General features: G+C 43.9%; 1 protein-coding gene and 1 long non-coding RNA gene across 11 annotated transcripts in view; one reads left to right on the forward strand and one right to left on the reverse strand.

Moving 5' to 3' along the window:
- The window catches only part of Ttc28 (tetratricopeptide repeat domain 28), a 693,050-nt gene extending 683,532 nt beyond the window's left edge, over positions 1–9,518 (forward strand). For all 8 annotated transcript variants that reach the window (XM_063227059.1, XM_063227060.1, XM_063227061.1 and 5 more), the window contains 2 exons: positions 2,826–2,933; positions 3,966–9,518. In XM_063227059.1, the coding sequence (XP_063083129.1) occupies positions 2,826–2,933; positions 3,966–5,596 (1,739 nt within the window). In that variant the 3' untranslated portion in view covers positions 5,597–9,518. The remainder of the gene's footprint in view (positions 1–2,825; positions 2,934–3,965) is intronic.
- Positions 1–15,081, reverse strand: part of LOC134470777 (uncharacterized) — a 29,218-nt gene extending 14,137 nt beyond the window's left edge. The window contains exons 1-3 of one of the 3 annotated variants that reach the window (XR_010039936.1): positions 14,871–15,080; positions 13,940–14,075; positions 13,257–13,344 (exon numbers count right to left, since the gene is read on the reverse strand). This is a non-coding gene — a long non-coding RNA (uncharacterized LOC134470777). Of the gene's footprint in view, positions 1–13,256; positions 13,345–13,939; positions 14,076–14,870 lie in introns of all 3 variants that reach the window. The other 2 variants (XR_010039935.1, XR_010039934.1) reach the window with 2 other exon arrangements.
- Positions 15,082–17,817: the final 2,736 nt, after the last annotated feature.

Here is a 17,817-nt window from a genome sequence, read left to right on the forward strand (position 1 = left end):
TGGGCACCTAGAGCTGCCCGCAGTAGGTGCTTGCTCCATCCAGGAAGCTTACTGTCTCTTTCCTACAGTTTGTAAAATGGCTGATCAGCCCCTGACATGATTGTAATTTGCTTATAACAGGCATGTTGTTGATAAAACACCCCCACATAACCCCACTAATTGCCTGGAGTCTTCTTGAGAGCAACTTCACAGCTTTCTCTTGAACACCTGGTTCTAGGTGGTGACCAAAAGACTTCTCAAAAATCCTCCCCTGCTATTCTGCATTCTAGAAAAAGCAGACAGGCCTGATCAGAGCCATACCTCAGGCAGCTCTTTGAAGGTGAGGGAGCCCATGCTTGGTACTGGCTGGAGGAGGGGCCGCCAGGCAGACCTGAGAGCCCCAGAATGCGGATGAGGGAAGACCCAGGCCTAAGAACTGGCCCAGCCCCAGGCTGGTGCAGGGTTGGGTGAGACATGGGGCATCTCTCAGGTTCTGACCTGAGAGACGGAGACAGCCCTTGAACACGACAGTCTGACTTCACTGTCACAGAGACTCACCATCAGACACTGCAGGGCAGCGATTCCATAACAAGAAAGTTTCTTCCCACTTGTAGACTCGAGTATTCGGCACCAGGCCATCTTTTCTCACCCATGTTCAGTCCACCTCCATTTAGGTCTGATGCCTTTTGTTTCAAGGGGAAGGAAGCCCTGAGTAGCGGTACTCCTTGCTTTCCTCCTTTCTTCTCTTGTCCTCCTCCTCTTTTCCTCTTCCTCTCCTTCCTCCTCTCTTTCTCTTCCTCTTTCTTCTCCCCTCCCCCCTCCTTCTCCTTTGTGTTCCTCCTTCCTCCCTTCTTCATCTTCCTCCTCTTCTTTTCCTCTCCTCTTCCTTTTTCTTCCCTGTGGATTAAAGCAGTCTCCCTATATAAATAAGGTAAATCCAATAAATTTACAACTAAGTAAATGTAGTCGGTAACACATGGAGGCCAGAGTGAGACAAGCCAGGTCCATGTCCACAAAGCTTCTCTTTTGTGACAGTCTTTGGCCAGTCTTGGGGCCATGATGCGGATATGCCAGTCGAAGACAAAGCTCTGTCTTTCTTACAAAGGAAGAGCTAGCTCCCTCACACAGGGCCTGACCCTCCTTGGGTGTGGTGTGACCGTGAGGAAGACAGCCCTCTGCACTGAGCTTCATGTTTCCAACGTCCTTGTCAGCCGTATCACAGGAACAGTCCAGTAAGAAACACAACAAAACCCAATACAAGCTCCCACTGGTGACGGGACTGTGGCAGTCAATGTGCTTGGCTCACAGTAGGGAAGAGAGGAAGAGCAGGGTGCTGTGTGGAGGCCCACGATCTGTGGGCTCCGCAGCCCGGAGACCTGCCCCTCCTGTCCTCAGCTAGGCCACAGCAGCCAGCCCAGTGCACTATGAGGCTGTCTGCGGTGTGGACAGCCCAGTTCTAGGGCAGCAGCCAATTCAGATGACTCTAGTAACATGTTCCCAACAGAAATATTACCTTTACATACTTTGTTACTGATTTTATATGCTAGATTACCTGAGACCTTCTTGTTGCTTTCAGGGCTTATTTATTTTCCAGGTCAGGGAGGAAAATATCCCAAAGTAATCAATGCTCAGTGGCTCTTGTAGTACACTTCACTCTAAAGGGAACAGCAGTTTCAGAGCCCTTGAACCAGCATAAAAAAGAGAGGGCAAGATCCCCCTTGGCACCCATGCTCAAGTGCTCAGTCATGAAACAATAGCAGCATTATGTAGTAGAGGTTCCTGTTATTTGAAGATTGCAAGATCAAAGGACAGAGCTCAGCATTCTAGCTGCCCTGTGCCCTGGGAGACCAGAACCAGGTCTTTCGTATGGCTTCAGGGAGAGCTCAGCACACTGAGGAGGCCAAGTGAAGACTTTCCACCCTGAAGACTCTTTAGCCCCTAAGTCTTACGTAGTGGTCCCCAACTGGGATACACCATGAGCCACAGCATTGGTGTTTGGCATCTTCCCAAGGAGAGATACTTATTGGTTGCCTCTGTAATGTCTCTCTTGTTTTGTTTTGGTTTTTGGTTCTTGGTTTTCAGTTTTTGGTTTTATTTCAGTTTTGAGACAGGATCTTGCTAGGTTGCCCACACTGGCCCTGAACATCCTGGTCTTAAGCAGTCCTCCTGCCTCAGCCTCTCAAGTAGCTGGGACTACGAGCACAGCACCTGATTAGTTGTAATGTCTCTTAAAATTGTACAAGCACAGTATCAACAGTTCCTTACCCAGCCTCTTGCTCAGAAAGCTTTCCGCCTTTTGTTGTACCTGCTCTGAGTCTCATTAGGGCCATTAGCATCAGTGGGTAGCACCTCTGGGGTTGGCGGGGGTGGGAAGCTCCTGTAGGCTAGTTCAACCCAATGAACACATTCTCCGTGTCCCAAAGGAGCTCACTTTCAGAGCAGGCAGCAGTAGACAAAGAACATGTAGGCAATTTTATCCTATGCTTGTGAAATCACTGCCTTCTTATACACCAGCTTTACATAGGGGGCTTAGTGCTGAATGGAGTTTTCATCTTGGGGAGTCTTTGAGCTTCTATTAACAGATGAAAAAAGCCAGTTGTTAATGAACTTACTAAGTTGAACCTCAGCTCTCAGGAACCTGGTTCAGGGTGAGACAGCAGCCAGAGCCAGGCAGTGGTACCTTTATGCAGTAGGCGGTGCTCTACTGGTTAAAGCAGCCTGAAAACCCTGTTGAGTGCTTGCTGATGGGCATGCAGGCATCCTGTGATTGTTCAAGGAACACACAGCTCTGGCCACATTCAGCATCTGGACATGGAAGCAGATGCATATATCCTTTTATTCTCTAGGTTTTGATCTCTGTGAAGTGGGTCAGGAGGAAGTTATCCTGAAAACTGGGAAACAAGCGAGTCGGCGCACCATGCACTTTGCGCTCCAGTCCCTGCTGTCTCTTTTTGGTAAGAATCTTTCTTCCATCTAGCCCCTGTGCTGCCAGCCAGCCATGCCCCAGGATGGGGAGTGATCAGACCTGATGTAGTATTAGAGACTACTGAAGAGCAGTCAACAGAGACACTAGCTTTCCCAAATGTACCATCCTGGGGAGACAATGACATGCAGGCGGTAGGCTGGACGGTGGCAGGGAAGGGTGAACAGGTGAGAGGAGAGCAGCGACACTGGCAGAATATGGCAAGAGTCTGCGTCTCACCCTCTGCAGGGTGCAGTGGGTGCATGAGACCAGGCAGGAGTCGGCTGCTTCCCTGCATCTGAGATCCAGGAAAAGGCCAGTGTGAGAGTGCATGGAAGCACCCAGAGTCCCTATAGGTCAGAGGGGAAGAGGAGTGTGTTCTGTGGGTCACAAAGATAAGGGTGACTTAGGTTAGGAATAGTTACTGACGACAGGCTGCAGAACTGAGTGGGGAACACTGAGTTTGGGGTGTGGACAAAAGCCTGAGTCGAGTGGGTTCAGAAGGTAGAGGAGAGACCGTTTGGAGAGCAACAAGTGCAGACAACGCCTGGGATGCTTGCTAGAAAGAAGAGCAGGTGACTGGAGCCAAGAGGTGGGAAGCATGGGGTTGGAGGTGAAAGAGACCACAGTTCGCATCCAGGCCCTGGGTAGGCAGGAAGGCAGACATGGGTCCCTCTGCTGACCCTGCGTGACGGGCAGCAGTGTGGAGAAGGTCTGAGCTGTGTGGGTGAGCTTTCCCAGGGTGCTTTTGTCTGTAAGACTTTTTTTCCGGGGCTGGGGATTTAGCTCAGCGGCATAAGTGCCTGCCTTGCAAGCAGGTAGTCGTGAGTTCGATCCCTGGTACCGATAAAAAGGAAAAAGAAAAAAAAAAAAGACTTTTTTTCCAGTCAGACTATATTTATAGGATTGTGAGTTACAGATACATAGTACTTACAAATTATTTGCTAGCTTCTATGCAAATAAAGATTTGTGATTATGAAAGGTAAAACAAAACTATATCAAATTCTAACTGCTTTGTTCTTAGATTCCACAGAGCTCCCCAAGCGCCTCAGCCTGGACAGTTCATCCTCTCTGGAGTCGCTGGCATCAGCCCAGTCTGTCTCCAATGCTCTGCCCCTGGGCTACCAGCATCCACCCTTCTCACCCACTGGTGCCGAAAGCATTGCCTCTGATGCCATCTCTGTGTACAGTCTGAGCTCCATTGCCTCCTCCATGAGCTTTGTCTCCAAGCCTGAGATGGGGTCAGAAGCTGGAGGCCCCAGAGGACGGCAGGACTACGACAGGCCCAAGAATACCTTCCCCCAGCAATCAACCCTACCTCGGACCCAGCTATCCCCGCAGACTCGTCCTGCTGACAGCAAAGAAGAGGAGGAATACGAGGGCTTCTCCATCATCAGCACAGAGCCCCTGGCAGCCTACCAGGAGAGCAAAAAGACGCGCTTCTCCCCAGACCACAGGCAGCCCCACGCTGGGGCAGCTGCAGGTGTGAAGGTTTCGGTCAGTTCCAAGGGCAGCGTGAGCACTCCAAATTCCCCAGTGAAGATGACTCTGATCCCAAGCCCAAACTCGCCCTTCCAGAAGGTAGGGAAGTTAGCAAGCTCAGACACGGGTGAGTCGGACCAGTCCAGCACCGAGACAGACAGCACAGTGAAGTCCCAAGAAGAAAGCAATCCAAAGCTAGATCCCCAGGAGCTGGCTCAGAAAATCCTAGAGGAGACGCAGAGTCACTTGATTGCAGTAGAGCGTCTTCAGAGGAGTGGCAGTCAGGTGGGCAAGAGTCATAATCGGGAAGATGGTGTGTCAGTGCCAAATAGCAGTGCCACTGTCTTCAGGGCATCAGAAACAAGCGCCTTCAGCAGGCCTGTGCTATCCCACCAGAAAAGTCAGCCATCCCCAGTCACTGTCAAACCAAAGCCCCCAGCCAGGAGCTCATCTCTGCCCAAGGTGAGCTCTGGGTACAGCAGCCCTACCACTTCAGAGGCATCCCTCAAAGACAGTCCAAACCAGCACAGTGGCCGCCCGTCCCCCAGCTGTGACTCCCAGGCCTCCTTGTCTGATCAACCGCTCTTTAAACTGAAGTATCCCAGCTCTCCTTACAGTGCACACATTTCCAAGTCACCACGGAACATGTCGCCAAGCTCAGGCCACCAATCCCCTGCTGGTAGTGCCCCATCCCCTGCACTCTCCTACTCCTCAGCGGGTTCTGCACGCTCAAGTCCAGCTGATGCTCCTGACCTGGACAAGCTTAAGCTGGCAGCCATCGACGAGAAGGTACAGGCCGTGCACAACCTGAAGATGTTCTGGCAGAACACAGCCCCACATGCCACAGGTCCTGTGAAACCAGCACGTGCGCCACCAGGAACCATGACCTCCAAGAGAGATGTGCTCAGCCTGCTAAACCTGTCACCTCGGCACAACAAGAAGGAGGAAGAGGCAGATAAGCTGGAACTTCAGGAGCTGTCTGTGCAGCGGCGGGACGAGGGCCCCCCCAGAGCCCCTCCTAATGGCCATTGGCGCACCGAGACTACAGCTTTGGGCCCGCTGCTGCCCACCAGCCCTCTCGCCCTGGCACCTGAACGCCCCCTAAGACTCCCTTCTGCTAATGGCTACAAGTTCCTCTCCCCGGGAAGGTTTTTCCCTTCTTCCAAATGCTAAAGCATCTTTCTGCCCATTGACTCGTGCACAGCAGCATGAACAGGGTCCTGAGGTCCCTTGGGCTGCCCCTCGTCTAGAGCAGTCACCCCACACAGCCACCAGCACCACCTCACCAGGGTGGGCTCTCTGGGCGAGGGGCTTTCCCACACCCCCAACCCCATATGCTCACATGGGGCTCCTCTGGACCAGATTCACCCAAAGCCAGGACTTCTGTGGGGTTGGTACAGGAGGCTCACAGCGTTGTCTACACTCTTCACCAAATGTTTACCTGGAACCCCCTGTTTCTCATCTTCGATGTGATTCTTCAACAGGATTTTGTACAAAAAATGGTCATGGTTCTAGGATGGGAGAGGAAAGGGAGCACATATTTTGCTAAGAGGTCTATATGCAGTACCTTTTTTACACAGAAGTACAAATAGAGCTTTTCTAAGGCTTTCAGGTGCTGGTTGGGGGTGGGATATAGAAAATTTAAGTTGAATTCTACACGCAAATGTTATATTAGCCAAAAACAGAATAATGGTTTTTAAAATGCCAATGATTTATAATTAAATTGTAGCAATTTTGGTCTCGTGATATTGTAACATCCCAGCAACAATGCAATAACTCACACTGAAACAGTGCTTCCAGCCTGAACTGCTCCACTCCATCAAACTCTGGGCCCTTCTATCAGCCAAACTTGAATTTTCTTAAAAAGTTTATGTAACTCTTATCCAGGCATTTTAGAACTATGCAATTGTGATTTAAAATGCAACTTTGTGCTTTTAAAACATTACTGACCTTTTTTGTACATGGATAAACAACTTGGTTTTAGTATCAATAGTACTTTGCATTTATAGCCATTATTTTTAAAAGCTCAGAAAGTTTTTTAAAGTATCAAATTTTGAATAGTCATACATCATAAGCGATTATCAAGTTTGAGGGGAAAGGTTAAAATTGTTCAGTTTGCTTATTAAGGGAAAAAATATTTTAAAAAATTTAAAAGTTAAAAAAAAAAAATCACTCCTCTGGCTAACCAGATTCAACCAGAACCTCTCCTTCCACCCCCCATTCCCTTGTATTAGCTGCTTAATTGTGTTCTCTTCTCCTAAATCCAGGCCCTGCGGACCTCTTCTATCTCAGTCCAGTGCCAGGTTCCCGCAGTCCCAGAGCCTGTGCCACAGTGAGCTGCCTCAGCCGCTGCAGAAGACTCCTGTCTGTGTCCTAAAGAGCAGGGCTCCTGTGGCTGGCATGTACCCAAACTGGCAAATTAGAGAAGTCGATGTGAACCATAAAAAATGAAGCTGGGCTTTCTTTCCTACAGCTGTGATGGCATACTTAAGGACCAGCTCAGACCAGACAAGGGAATAGTTTAGGTAGGGGTAACCATTAATTTACTTAAACTAAAGAAATGAAATGTTGAAAATCATATTAGTACTAAGTTTGGTTGGAAAATTCATTCTCCAGCTAAACTTCCTTCTCTCATCCTCCATCCTCACTTTGAAGGTGTGTCACACAAGGGTGTATCAGCAGCATACAGAGGGGACATGCGGGCCTGCAGGAGAGACACGAACATCAAGACCCCCAGGTACCCCTAGCTCCACTTTGTACGATATACTGCCCACTTCACCTGTTCCTTAATATACTCTGCTGAAGAAAGAATATCTACAAGTTTGTGCTATTCTCATGAGCTAAGTCATAGAGAGTTTTGCATTTAACCCAACAACCATGTTCATAAACACAAACAATAGGGATGGCACATTCTAACCCTGATCCCAACACTGGAAGAGAAATACTTTATAAAGCATTAAGCAATTTTGAAGATGTTTGTATGTTAGTGAAAATTAGTAATGAAAGTACCAGTGTGGCAAAGGAAAGTCAAGTTTATAGCACTGTGCATTTTGATAACGAAATCAGGTCCTCAACAACAAAGAATACACCTCAAAGCCAACATGTAACCCATGTGTAGATGGTGGGTGTCCCTTCCTGGCACATCTGCCCAGCCTCTTTCCCAAGTGCCCCGGAGCCCCATAGGAAAGCCCAGCTCTGTGCCCTATCTGTGGGCACTGCTTCACTTGCTTACCATGAGCAGATCCCTCCACTCCAGCCCTCCTCCTGTGGTGATCGAGCCACCTAGTAGGACTTCTGGAGTGACCTGGCTTTATCCCAAGTACATTGTTATTTTAGGTTTCAGCCTCAAGAGCCAAACAAAGTTGTTTTCATTGTTCTAGACATAAATTCCAGTGTAGGAATAACAAAGTTGTTAAAATAATGTGATCAATCTAAAGATCACCAGAATCATTGTTTTATGTTTACTGTCTGTCAGTCTTGGTGTTTCTGTAAGAGTGAAATGTATATAAAAGTCCTCAAATCAAAGTAAATTTTTCAGGCTACACTGAAAAAATTATGCACTTAAAAATTTTGCAAGATTGTATAATTCATACAGATTTTTTTGTATAAGGGGTTGGCAACTATGACCCATAAGCTAAATCTGGTAAGCCATCCGGTTTTTATGGCCATAAGGTTAGATTTTACCTTTTTAAATGGTTATGGAAGTATCTACGTAGTAATCTTGATTTTGCCTCTTAGCCCACAAAATCTAAAGTAATGGAGTACAAACCTTTTTTTTTTTTTTTCTTTTTTCCTTTTTAATGGTACTGAGGATGGAGCCTCGGCCTCATGCATGCTAGGTATGTGTTCTGTCATTGAGCTACATCCCCAGCCCTTTTTAGTGTCTATTTTGAGACAGGGTCTCACTAAATTGTCCAGGCTGGCCTCGACCTTGAGATCCTTGCCTTAGCCTCCTGAGTAGCTGGGATTTCAGCAGCAGGCCATTGTATCTGGCTAATACCTGGCCTTTTAAGAGAAAATTTGCTGACTCCTGGTGTAGATGATAGGCGACGCAATTGGAATAATGTTTTGTTTCTGAAACCCAGGACAAATGAGTGTCAGGAAGTGGATTAAGACTGACGAGCATGATGGGACCCTGAGCACAAAAGGGCCACATAAACGTCTGCTTAGCCACCGGCTCTTCCTCTCTCGTAGGAAGAGTAATGGATGTGGAAAATTTACAAAACAGTTATTTTTTGCTTCCCATTTGCAGATAGCATTGAATCTGTTTCTTTTTAACTCAGGAGCCAAAGCCCTGCCCTACAGTATTTCCATCAGATGCAAACAAATACACTGAAGATAAGCAATAAAATCTTCCTCTCCTAGAAACCTTGGTAGGACCATAAAGGAAGTTGTAGACTGTCTTGCTTCTCCCTAGTGAATTTCAAACTCCTTTGATGTTTTTGACCAAGTCAAAGTACCACAGGAAAATTAGCTACTAAAACTTAAAATCTGATCCACTTTTGTGTGCAGAAAATGAATTATTTTTCACCTCCAATTCATTTTTTAAAAATTCACAGTCCACTCTGATGGGAGCGAGGTGCTGCCCACCTGGTCCTGACCCACTGTCATCTGCCCCAGGGGCCCTCCAGTGGGCAAGTACCCTGTGTGCCCTGTAGCTCTGCTAGTTTTGGTTCAAGTTGGACAAATATGCAATAATCTGGTTTGTGTTAGTAAGCAGGCGAAAGGTAAAGCTGTGTAATTTTGCTCACATGTTGTGTTGTTTCATCTGACCCCACTGTCCATGTAGTGTGTATCCAGGCCCTCGACTGTGCCAGACCCCTCCGCGGTATCCCCGTCTGCTCCCAGCCCCGCCCTCCGCCCGCCGCAGCCTTCCCCACTTGCCACTCACGCTCTTAAATACAGTGTTAGCCATCTTTGGCCTACATGGACTGTTTTTGTAAATTACACAGTTTCCAGACGGCGTTAAACTTTTTATATTACAAAATTTGCCATGTAAAAAGAACTTCATATTTTTATTGAGACTGCTAAGGCACTTGGCCTTCTTCCTTTGTGATTTCGGTGTCTATTAAAGCATGAGTTCCCTTGGTTTTAAGTGCTGGCTGTGAATCTCTTTCTGTACATATCTTGCTCTTTCTAGGCTTCTTCAGATGTGCAGAATGGTGGCATTCACGAGGGAGTGTGTGCTCCCGGCTGCCCCCGGGGAGGGTGCACAGTGGAGCCACCCGGTGCCGGGGATGGGGTGGGGGTGATGGTGTAGATGGCTAACTGCCCCTACTGCTCTGTAATCACAGCTGGAAGACCACAGAATTCTACAGGTGATTAAGTGTTTAGACAACGAAAAACAGGCCAACCTCATCCGATCCCCATCTGCAAGGATGCTTCCAAAGAAAGAGAAAAAATAATCCTACAGGTAAAAAGCCTAAAAAGCATGACAAATACTGAACAAAGAATGAGATAGATGTTAATAAAAACTATAAAAAGTGGTATCTCATGTGGGCAACAATAGAAATTATAGGTAGGAGCATGTAAAACAAAAGGCTAGGAGTTAAAACATTGTAAGTTTGGGAACAGAAGAACAGTAGGCTATTTTTGGAATAAGTCAAAGATGCAGGGCTGGGAATATAGCTCAGCAGTACAGCACTTGCCTGCCTAGCATGAGGTTCTAAGTTCGATTCCCAGTACAAAAAAAATGCATAATGACACACAAAGACAGAAGTAGAGATTATACTTCTAGTTAGTGGGGAAGAAATACATTTTCATAAACCTTGGTGGGTCTAAAGGAAAGAAAAAGCATGAAAAAACAAAAAGGACAAATATAAGATAAAAATAAAATATCAGTGATAAATGTAAGTGAACTAAACAAAAGTAGACAGATGATGGGAATGTATCATATTCTCTTTGGAAATACTACTTAGAAAAAAGCAACAGCTATCGCCCTCAAATATTTGATAATAAAAGTATGGGCAAAATAAATGTTAAGGTGAAAGGCTCTAATAAAACATCATCCATTTCTAATGATGAACTTAGCAAAAAAGCAAAATTGTAAATTTGTATGCAACTAACTTTACAGCCTGAAAATTCATAATGGAAAAACTGTCAAATGTAATACACATTTGGAAAAATATATTATCATGAAGGGAATAAATATTTTAATCCACTACTCAACTGATAGGCCAGACAAAAAAAATTTAAAAGTATGTAGCACATCTAAGCAATTCAAATAGGCTAATGAGATGGAGTCAGACAAACCTAGTTTCCAATTGTGAATCCGGATTCTTCACATACACGTATGGCATATGGTATGAAAACAAACCACATAATTAGACAACAAATAACAGTATCTACGGCAACATAATTGCAATGTAATATCACTATGTTAAATATCAGTAACAGGAAGATAAAAGTTTCTAATCAGATATTTAAAAGTACACTAAAGACCATCTGAACCATGAAGAATGCCAGAAGAACCACAGAAGTGAGAATATATCACATGTCAAGACCAGTGGAGGCTCCACATGCATCCTGGAAAGTTCCTAGGGTTTACTTTTACTCACAACAGAGGGTGGCTTACCTTTTGTACACGAGCCTGCAAGTTCACACAGCAGACGACAGTCTCACTCTCATCCATGAAATAAAACATGCTTATTTTAATTTCTGCTTATGTTCTACTTTTAGGAAACTTTTTTTTTTCTTTTGGTCTTTTTATCGGTACTGGGGATTGAACTCAGGACTGCCTGCTTGCAAGGCAGGTGCTTATGTTGCTGAGCTAAATCCCCAGCCCCCAGGAAACTTATTAATTATAGTCATCTCTTAGTGTCTGTGGGGACTCCAAGGTATTCCCACAGTAGAGTGAGATAGAGAGGTAGAGGTAGACAGGGATGGGGTGGGGGGAGTAAGGGGAGGAAAGGGGGAGGGAGAGAGAGTGAGATCTTTCAGGAGGCTGTCCCTGTCTTCTTTGATTTTACTGGAGGTGGGTGAGGGGCGGCTACCTTGGAGTTGAGCACCTGGCTTCCCCGTGCTCTGCCTCTCTGCCTTAATTGCTTAATTCCTGTTGATTGCTTTCTCCAGTAAAGCTTTAACTTTTTCTAGTCAGGATTAGCCAGAAAGTCCACTGAGGCCTTTCCTGTTGTTATGGTTTGTGTCTAGATGTCTCTCCAACGCCTCATGCAGTCATGGGGTGTAAGCATTTGGAGATGGCTGAATCTAGAGTTGTGATTAGTGCCTTGTCTACTGCTGGGCTGGGCTATGCCCACCTTACCACAGGTAGCCTGCATACAGTATGAAGGACAGAAAAGAGGCTTGCTTCCCACTTTTGCTCTTTCTGCTTTTTCTGTCTTCTGCCACCATGAATGGTTGCCCCTTTGCCACATGCCACCTTGCCTTGAAACCGGCCAATATGGACCGAAATGTCTACAAACTGTGAGCTAACTAACCCTTTCCTCCTTTAACTTTGGATGTTGGGGATTCTGTCTCAGCAACAAGAAAAGTAACTGAGACATCTATTTACAGACCCCATCCCCTACACTAATATCTGTCTTTTATTTTGCTCTTTGTCCATACTCTGGATTTTCATGTGAGAGAAACAATGTGATACTTAAGTTTACGTGTCTTAGTTCACATAACAGTATGATCTCAAAGTGCATCCATTTCCCTAGAAATGACTCAAATTTATCTTTCTTTATGGCACAGTAGTACTCTCTGGTATGTAAATACCAGTTTTCTTTACCCATTCATCTGTGGATGGACAAATGAGTTGCTTCCAAGATTTAGCTACTATGAATTGGCTGCAATAAACATGACTGTGTATGTGTCACTGTAATATAATGTCTTTACCTCCTTCAGGAAAATACCTTGGAGGGAGATAATTGGATCAAATGGAATTTCAGTTTTAGTATTTCAGGAATCTCTACTGATTTCCATAGTGGTTATAGTAGATTACATTCCTACCAACAGTGCACAAGGTTTGCATATTCCACACCCTCTCCAGCATTTATTATTTGATTTCTTGATGATAGACTTTATGGGATAAGTTGAAATCTCAGTATTATTTTAATTTACATTTCTCTAATGGCCAAAAATGTTGAGTATTTCTTCATATGCTTATTGGCCATTTGTGCTTTTTCTGAGAAGTGTCCATTCACTTCACTTGTTCATTTTTTATTAGATCTTTTATTTTGGGTGGGTCTTATTTTTTTTTTTTAGTTCTTTAAATATTGCAGGCATGAGTCTTTTGTCTGAGAAATCACTGACAAAAATATTTTCCCATTCTGCAGGTTGTCTTTTCACTCTGTTGGTTGTTTCCTTTGCTGTACAGAAGCTCTTTAACTTGATATGATCTCATTTGTTGATTTTAAAACTATTTCTAATAAGACTGGAGTTCTGTTCAGAAATTCCTTGCCTATGGCTATGACATCAAGAGTTTCTTCTAGCAGACTATAACATACAGTTCTTCTTGTTCATATATTTGAAATATTTCCCGGTGAATGTAAGGACAAGTGAAAACAGTATTAGCAGTTATACAATAAATTAGATTATATAAACATAAAAGAAGGTATTAAAAGTTATTTTAGAAAGATAAAATGTTACAGAAAGAAAGGAAAGAGATTTGTATGGTAAACAGAACTCCCTGCCTCTCACCCTTGTTTTTAACTAACTCTCAAATAGCCAGTCTTATGACATATTTTACCAAATTTTAAGAAGCTCACTAATCTCTCTTTTAAAATAGTTTTGAAAACATAGAAAATACCAAAATAAGAAATGGTAACTCAAACCACTTTATGGTGCAATTCTTAATTCTAAAGCCATGAGTGCCTGGTGTGGTAGTGTGTACCTGTTATCGCAGGAGGTAATCTCAGGAAGCTGAGGCAGAAGGATCACTGCAAATTCCAGGCCAGCCTCAATAACATTGATAGTTGAGTCTGCGTATGAGAAAAGAAAACCGCAAGCTCATTTCATTTCTGAACCTACACATAAAGATCTTAAATAAAATATTGGCCATTAAATCCCTGAGTTTTGGGGGGTGGTTTTGTATCAGGAATCAAACTCGGGACCTCAAGTTTGCCAGGCAGGCTCTGTGCAAATCCTTATATTTTTAAAACTAAGAAAACAGAGCTTGAAAGTGAACTCATATATTACTGACTTACAAGTGTTAATGTTTGCTAGTGGATACACAAGTGACATTCCTAAAGGGCCAGAGCTCTGGAAAAACAAAAAGCATTAACTATGGAGAACATTCCTACCCTGAGACCTGGAGTGGCTGAGTTGTATGGTTTACATTATAATTATATGAAAAACAAAGTCTGTATCTACCAGAAGAATAATGAAATATGCATGTTAGTGTAATGGGAATTCTAAGCAGTTCCACCATTTCTTAGTAAGCAATATAAGAACTATATCCTGCTATTACTATTAAAGAAGAGTATTACTTTAATACAATAATCTGTAGATTAAGTATGAAAGGCTACCAAAGCATAGTGCAAGGATTTACAAGAACAATTGTGTGGTCCCCATTACCTTAGGGACACAGCTTGTGTTCTCTTGTCACTGCTCAGAATTTGCATTGTGGAATAATGTTTGTGGATGCTCCTTAGAAGGGCAGCAGAGCCCTTGGTGAAGATTTGATTATATGCTTCCAGACCTCCACTGATAGCTAAAACAAAAATCACATACAACAAAGACTGCACTGAGCAATGGTGACTACTTTTTAATATTAAGATTATCATGCTTTATTTATAGTCACTTCATTTTGTTTTTAGCCTCAATGTTCTGGACAGGGACCACAGCTTGGTATCTTTCTCAATTGAAAGCACTTCTTCAAGCTTTCCTAAGAAGCACACAAGCTTGGAGCCTGTGACACTCCTAAATAACAGCAAACAGCAGGGGGCTGACAGGCTAGTGCTGCATCCACTCCAGCAAATGAGGCCAAACATCTGGATCCAAACACATTAAAAGGACATGCTGGCATTAAGGCAACATTTTGCTCTTCAAATGAGTTCCATCCAAGCTCAAGATATTTATTAAATTGGTAGCAATTGTGCATTTTGGCTTTAGGGAATACTAATACTCGTAAATAAATAAATATACCCAATATATTTATGTTGAATAAAAGTTTTAAAATTCTGAAATAACTTCAACTCCCAGGAGCAGAATGCACAGACAGTCTACACTTTCAGTTCATGGGAACAGGTAAATGAATTTGAATGCTGATCTGTTTGGAAGCATTTGTGAAATTCTGATTCTTTTCCCCATATATAGAGCCCTCTGAAGTATAGCCATTCTCTTTTTGAACCAAAAATACAAAAGTTAAATAAAACTGATAATCAAAAAGCAACCCTTATCTATCATTTTAAAAGTCACTCATTTTACAAATATTTGTTGAGATTTTATTATAAATAGAATCTAGCAAATAAGCACAAAGTTAAACATTAAAAAATTTGTAACTTACAGTTAAAGCACTTCACTTAGATGCTACTGCTGTCTGTATTACCCACAATTAAAATAGCCTCAGGAATGAAAATTCCAACCACTGTCCCTTAGCTCCCAAAGCCCTCTTTAAAGCCTGCCTTGGCCACACATTTCTCCTGTCCTACAGGCCTCTCCTGGGAGCAGCTGTGGAGGCGGCAGCAGGGAAGGCTGCAAGGTCAGCCAATCCCAGGGGAGGTCAGACCTCCTCGACCCTCAGCCCGGCCAATCACATTCCTCTTCCCATGAGTTCAATCCAGGAAATGTTGACAGGTTCAGGCTCTTTGCTGCTGAAGTGGGAGCCACACTGTGGGGATATAAATCCAGGTCCCCGGGGCCAGCATGGCCATGTGCCCCTCACCATGACAGAGGCAGAAGAACTGTGAGTGAGAGAGGAAGAGAGCAATGCAAAACACCAAGACAGAGAGCCAGAGCCCCGATAGCAGCCGGTCCCAGCCGTTCTAGGTGCCAGGTTACTTCCCACTTGGGATCACTGAAATGGGGCTTTTGTTTTCTTTTGCAATTCAGTGAGTTTAGTAGCAGGTGCCTGAACCTGTGGCGTGTTAGAAGCCAGTAGGAAATGAGCAGGAAGAGGCTACAGAGTGAAAGCCCGCAGGAAGAAATGACAGCCAGAGAACTGCACACAGCAATGAAAGGGCACATGCTGCATGGGGGTCAGGCGCTTCACGTCCTCACCCATGCAACGCCCCATTCTGACCGCCCTTCCCGAATGGTCTTTATTCAGTGCTTCCAATTCTGCTTGCTCACTTCTCTCCTGAAATAGCCTCAAATTGGGGTTTTGCCTCTAATACAAGATCAACAGTTACAACCATGGTTAAAAACCTAATGGCCCACTCTCGGGATTTTTTTTTTTGTTTTGTTTTGTTTTTTGTCTTTTTCGTTTTTATCGGTACCGGGGATCGAACTCACAACTGCCTGCTTGCAAGGCAGGCGCTTGTGCCGCTGAGCTAAACCCCCAGCCCCTAAATTTTTTATCCTGGTACTTCTTTTTTTTTTTTAAATCGGTACCAGGGATCGAACTCAGGACCACACACTTCCAAGGCAGGCGCTTATGCCTCTGAGCTAAATCCCCAGCCCCCATCACTCTCAGTTTTTTGTAATGTAGAAAAGATGCAAAGTCACCTATGAGACACTCTTGTAATAAAGTCGAAGTGTGTGTATGTAACTTTCAATATACTGCAAATACAGAGATTATTAGAGGAAGTTACACAATACCATGAGAAAAGTGAACCAAATCCAAAAGTTGAGCCACCCCATCTCTACACAAAACTTGGTGCCGTGCTGAAATAGAGTGTTCTGCTGTGCGGGAAATCTGTGCCATCTGATACAGTAGCCACTGGTCCCATGTGCCTTCTGAGCAACTAAATCGTGGTTAGTGTGATCAAAGAGAATTCTCACTTTAATTTGCTAGTTATACAGATACAGTCCCAGGTACCACCGGAGGCTAGTGGCTTGATCACTTTATCAAGGGAATGTCATAATGAAAAGACACTATTCAAAACCAAAAGAAAATCACAGCCACTTTCCTGGAACTAGAGAAAGTGAAGAGACAGTGCCATGCAGTAAAAGGAAGGAACCATCTGCGCTTTCTGCCTGGCTCCTGGCTCCTGGTGAGAGAAAGGAAGACTAAATCCAGAGAGCAGAGACGCTGGCCGGAGGCCTCCAGGGAGAAACGCACTGCAGCCCGGATAATCTTCGTTTATCCTGCAGTCTTGCTTCTAATCTCTTTCCCTTCTTTTATAAATCTTACACCTGTGGTTAAAGGCAGCAGATGAATAGTTACCACAGTTTGTTATTTTCCAGTCCTGTGTTTGACGCTGTTCTTACTGACAGTACTACTTTGACCAAGGTGACACAGTTGTAATCAGTCGATTCTCCTTGTATGCCAATACCTAGATTCTCTAGCAGTCATGAACAGTACCACAGTCAGTACCAAAGAACTGGGTCCTAGGCCAAGCAGGCAGCAACCCCATATCCCTAACCCATGGAAGAGGCAAGATCCTGAGACAGACTCATAAAGCCAGCTACACCCAGAAGACATCTCTGTAAAGTAGTCATTTCCTGAAGAGCCCTCAATAGTAGTAACAAAGCTGGCTACCATAAGCAATTTATAAGTCTTAATGTAGAAAACAAGTAAAGAAAAAAGGAAATGTCAAAACACAGAAGCAAGACGCCAATCCACAGCCTTTGACTCACCCGAGGCAAATTAAGGGGACAATGAGGCGAAAGGAAATCAAAAGTCACCCAGCTGGATTTTATGAAAGGGCAGCAGTGGAAGTAACAAAACAGATGAATAAATCTCTCGATAAAACTAAAACAGATAAAGAGATGATGATCATAATGAAGGAAATGGTTGGTGAATCTAGAGTATAGATACTTTTAAAATAGAGGAGTTTAAGAAAGAAATGGAAACCCCAAATGCCCCACACAGAAAAGAACTACAGAGCCAGGGATTTAGCTCAATGGCATAAGTACCTGCCTGACAGGTGTGGCGGCGTGAATTCGATCCATTACAAAAAAAGACAGAGATAACTAGATTCTGTAAAATAGAGACAAATAAAAATGCAGGACATTAAAAATTCTACAGAAAGTATATGCAGCAGTCAATCAACGTGAAGACAGAATATCAGATTTAGAAGATAAGGTTATTGTTGGCGATCATCAAATGAAAGGATTATTAAAAGTAGCAAGGGACCACAAAAGGTCAATTCAACAGCTGCTAGATGATGCAAAGAAGATTAATATAAGCTTAAATAGACTCAATGAAGAATCAGAAAATAGCACAAAAGGTATATATATATAAGGAAAAAAAAACCTGTTCACAAGAGTAATACAAGAAAACTTCTAAACCATATAAAAAAATTTGACATACAGATAGTTAAGGTCTACAGCCATGATTTACAAAAGAA

Source organism: Cavia porcellus, unplaced genomic scaffold (genome assembly GCF_034190915.1).
Source record: "Cavia porcellus strain 051 isolate PalLab524CR breed Dunkin Hartley unplaced genomic scaffold, mCavPor4.1 scaffold_16, whole genome shotgun sequence".
Classification (NCBI taxonomy): Eukaryota; Metazoa; Chordata; class Mammalia; order Rodentia; family Caviidae; genus Cavia; species Cavia porcellus.